The 3,153-nt window shown below is 23.0% G+C and overlaps 1 protein-coding gene across 1 annotated transcript in view; it reads left to right on the forward strand.

Annotated features, from left to right (window-relative positions):
- Nucleotides 1-1,880, forward strand: part of LOC102672026 (calcyphosin-like protein) — a 3,067-nt gene extending 1,187 nt beyond the window's left edge. Inside the window, exons 2-5 of the mRNA XM_006619358.2 lie at nt 466-622; nt 879-1,056; nt 1,130-1,339; nt 1,501-1,880. Coding sequence (XP_006619421.1) covers nt 468-622; nt 879-1,056; nt 1,130-1,339; nt 1,501-1,602 — 645 coding nt within the window. The 5' untranslated portion in view covers nt 466-467 and the 3' untranslated portion in view covers nt 1,603-1,880. The remainder of the gene's footprint in view (nt 1-465; nt 623-878; nt 1,057-1,129; nt 1,340-1,500) is intronic.
- Nucleotides 1,881-3,153: the final 1,273 nt, after the last annotated feature.

A 3,153-nucleotide genomic window follows, 5' to 3' on the forward strand; every position in this document is an offset into this window, starting at 1 on the left:
GTATTTAATAAATTAAATCAAAATGGAATCGTTCATTAATATTTTTAAAAAAATTAATCTGTGTTTTAATAAATAAATTTTTAATAAATTTTTAATAAATTGATCGAAGCATATATACATATATAAAAAAATAAAATATATATATATATACATATGTAATAGTATAAAATTAATATTAATTCGTATTTTTTCTATAGTTTATTCTCTTCAAAAATTTTTCATTTATTTTTGGTTTTATTTGATTGAGATAATCAATTATAAAAATTAATGATTAAATACATATTTGATTCAGAATGGACAGAACAATATTAAATCTCTAAATATTTAAAGATAGAGTTAAAAGTTGTTTTATTCATTTTTTTATTAAAATAATTTTAAAATTAAATTTGTCGGATATTTATTTGCTATCTCTCTTTCAAACTGATGCGTCATAGCTGTGAGTCATAATATGATTTTCTTTTTCAGGAATGTTCTTGAACAGACCTCAAAGCGCAACAACTAGGCAAGAGATTGAGATGATCTATAAAGCCCAACAGGCTTTGCAAAGCACCACGGATTCTATAGAAAAACTTCGTTTACTCTGCTTGACCAGAGGTGCCAATGGTATTCTTGGTTTGGGCAGGTAAGTTCACAATACTAATTTTTTAAAATACATTATATATAACATGGCATGTATTTTTTTAAATACATTATATATAACATGGCACAAAAGTAATACAGCATAAAATTCAAAATTTATAAAAAAGAAAATAGTTTTTTTTAATATGAAAAAACTTAAATTTATGTTATTTTTTTTTATTTTATTATTTTAATGAAATATGATTTGTTATATCATAGTTTATAGAATGGGAAATTTTTAAAATGTTTAATCTATACAGAATTTTCCGTCGTATGGATGATGATGGAAATAAGAAATTGAACCTAGAAGAATTCACTAAAGGTCTCGAAGAAAGTAATTTGGATATTTCAGATGAAGAGATTCAAGAAATGTTTAATAAATTCGATACAGATAATGATGGGAACATTAGCGTCGATGAGTTTATTATTGGTATAAGAGTATGTATATTTTTATAACTAAATACTTTTTCATTATTTATTATTGGATTATTAAGAAAAAAATTCTTTTTAGCCTCCAATGTCTCAAAATCGCAAAAATGTAATAGATCAAGCCTTCAAAAAATTGGATAAAACTGGTGATGGAGTGATCACGATCGATGATTTAAGAGGAATTTATAACGTTAAGTGTCATCCCCGTTATATCAGTGGTGAAGAAAGTGAAGAAAGTATTCTCAACAAGTTTTTAGCGAATTTTGAACAGAATAATACTAGAAATGGCACAGTAAGTATTTTTTTGTTTTTAGGAAAGATTTCTATGAAATTTTATTTTTTTCTATTAGAATTTTTAAATAAATAATAATTCAATAGAGTAAATGGATTGCTTTCTTTTAGTTTTGATATGAAAAATAATTTTGAATACAATATTAAATCTATATGTTACAGGTTACCGAAGAAGAATTTATGAATTATTATAGCGCTATCAGCGCAAGCATCGATCATGATGCCTATTTTGATCTAATGATGCGAAATGCTTACAAACTCTGAATCTTGTAACAAGATATTTTTCCAATTTAATTTTCACTACTTTTAAACTTATAGCTTTTGCGATCAATGTCTATTTTTAAAGCATTCATGCAACTGATAGTGACTAATAAAAAATTTATAGATAGCTCTAGATAGTTTACGGAAGTTGGCAATTTAGTTTACGTAATAATTCATGATCACTAGTTTTCTCTAAAGAAATTTTATCTAATTAATCGATGAATTGTATTAATGTATTAATATATAAAGGAAATATCAAGAAGATAATATTCCTATAAAAATATATATATGTATCTTTTTCTTCATGTGTTTCGCTACATATTTCTTAATTTGATCCAAAAACGTTTCCTATGATTCTTAATTTTTGTATAAAAATTTAATTGATATTAATAAGCATTATAGTAGCAAATATATTGAAAAATTTGTATGCATGCGTTTTGCACTTATAATTCAGATATACAAATTTTCTACAATTTTCGGTTTAATTTAAAATTTAATTTAAAACTCTACTAAATATTGATATGTGTATATGGTGATTTATAAAATGTGTGTATAGCTTGTAAGAACGGAAGCTTGGTTATAGGGTCCAACACAATGAAATGATATATATTAGACTGAATTGAATTTGCGTCATGTCAATTATTTATATATCCATAAAAAATAGAGTTTTTATCTTTTCATTTCAGAGTGATAAATATTGAGTACTTATTATTTAATTAGAAAAAAATACATAATATTCACTTTGTAAAAATAGGAATTGATGGGAATAACTCTAGCAGCCAAGCATGCAAAAAATGCGTCAAACGTGTTATTGTATTCAAATATTAAAGTAAATAGTTTCATTATTGTATAATTTAATTTCACCTATTTAATTTTTAGAACGTAACTTTTTTACATTTTGATTTTAAAATATTAAAAATTTTTAATTTCAATCTTTTTATTATAATTAAATATATTTTGAGAAAATGATAAAAGCTGAATATTACCTAATTCTATTTAAGAATCCTTATAAAAAGTTTCGTTCTTACATTATGAGTTTCTTCGGTTTCTTGTATATTTATAATATCCATTTAGTATCGATCTTTTTTAATATATTTTAATTAAAGAAACATTTTTTTCTTGATAAAAGTTCTATTTTGATGTTCATTTTGATGTTTTATTTTCTTAATAAAAGTTCTACTTTGATATTCTGTTTTGATGTTTCATTTTCTATTTTGATGTTCAATAGATATCTAATAGAATAATAATATTTGATAATATTAATTATTTATCAAATTTTTTTACAATAAGGATATATAATTAAATTATTAACTTTGATATAATAGTAATTGTACTATTTTGTAAAGTTATCGTTATTTTCATAAAATGCAAAAAGCGTTAAAATTGCAATACAATAATATTAATTATTATTTATCTAGATATATAAATTATTATTTATTTATTTTAATTTTAAATTTTTTATTTTTTCTAATGAAACTATATTAAAGGAAAAAAAATTTGCATCGGCCGGGAATCGAACCCGGGCCGCCCGCGTGGCAGGCGAGCATTCTACCA

The sequence above is a fragment of the Apis dorsata genome, unplaced genomic scaffold (genome assembly GCF_000469605.1).
Source record: "Apis dorsata unplaced genomic scaffold, Apis dorsata 1.3 scaffold_407, whole genome shotgun sequence".
In the NCBI taxonomy this organism is placed as follows: Eukaryota; Metazoa; Arthropoda; class Insecta; order Hymenoptera; family Apidae; genus Apis; species Apis dorsata.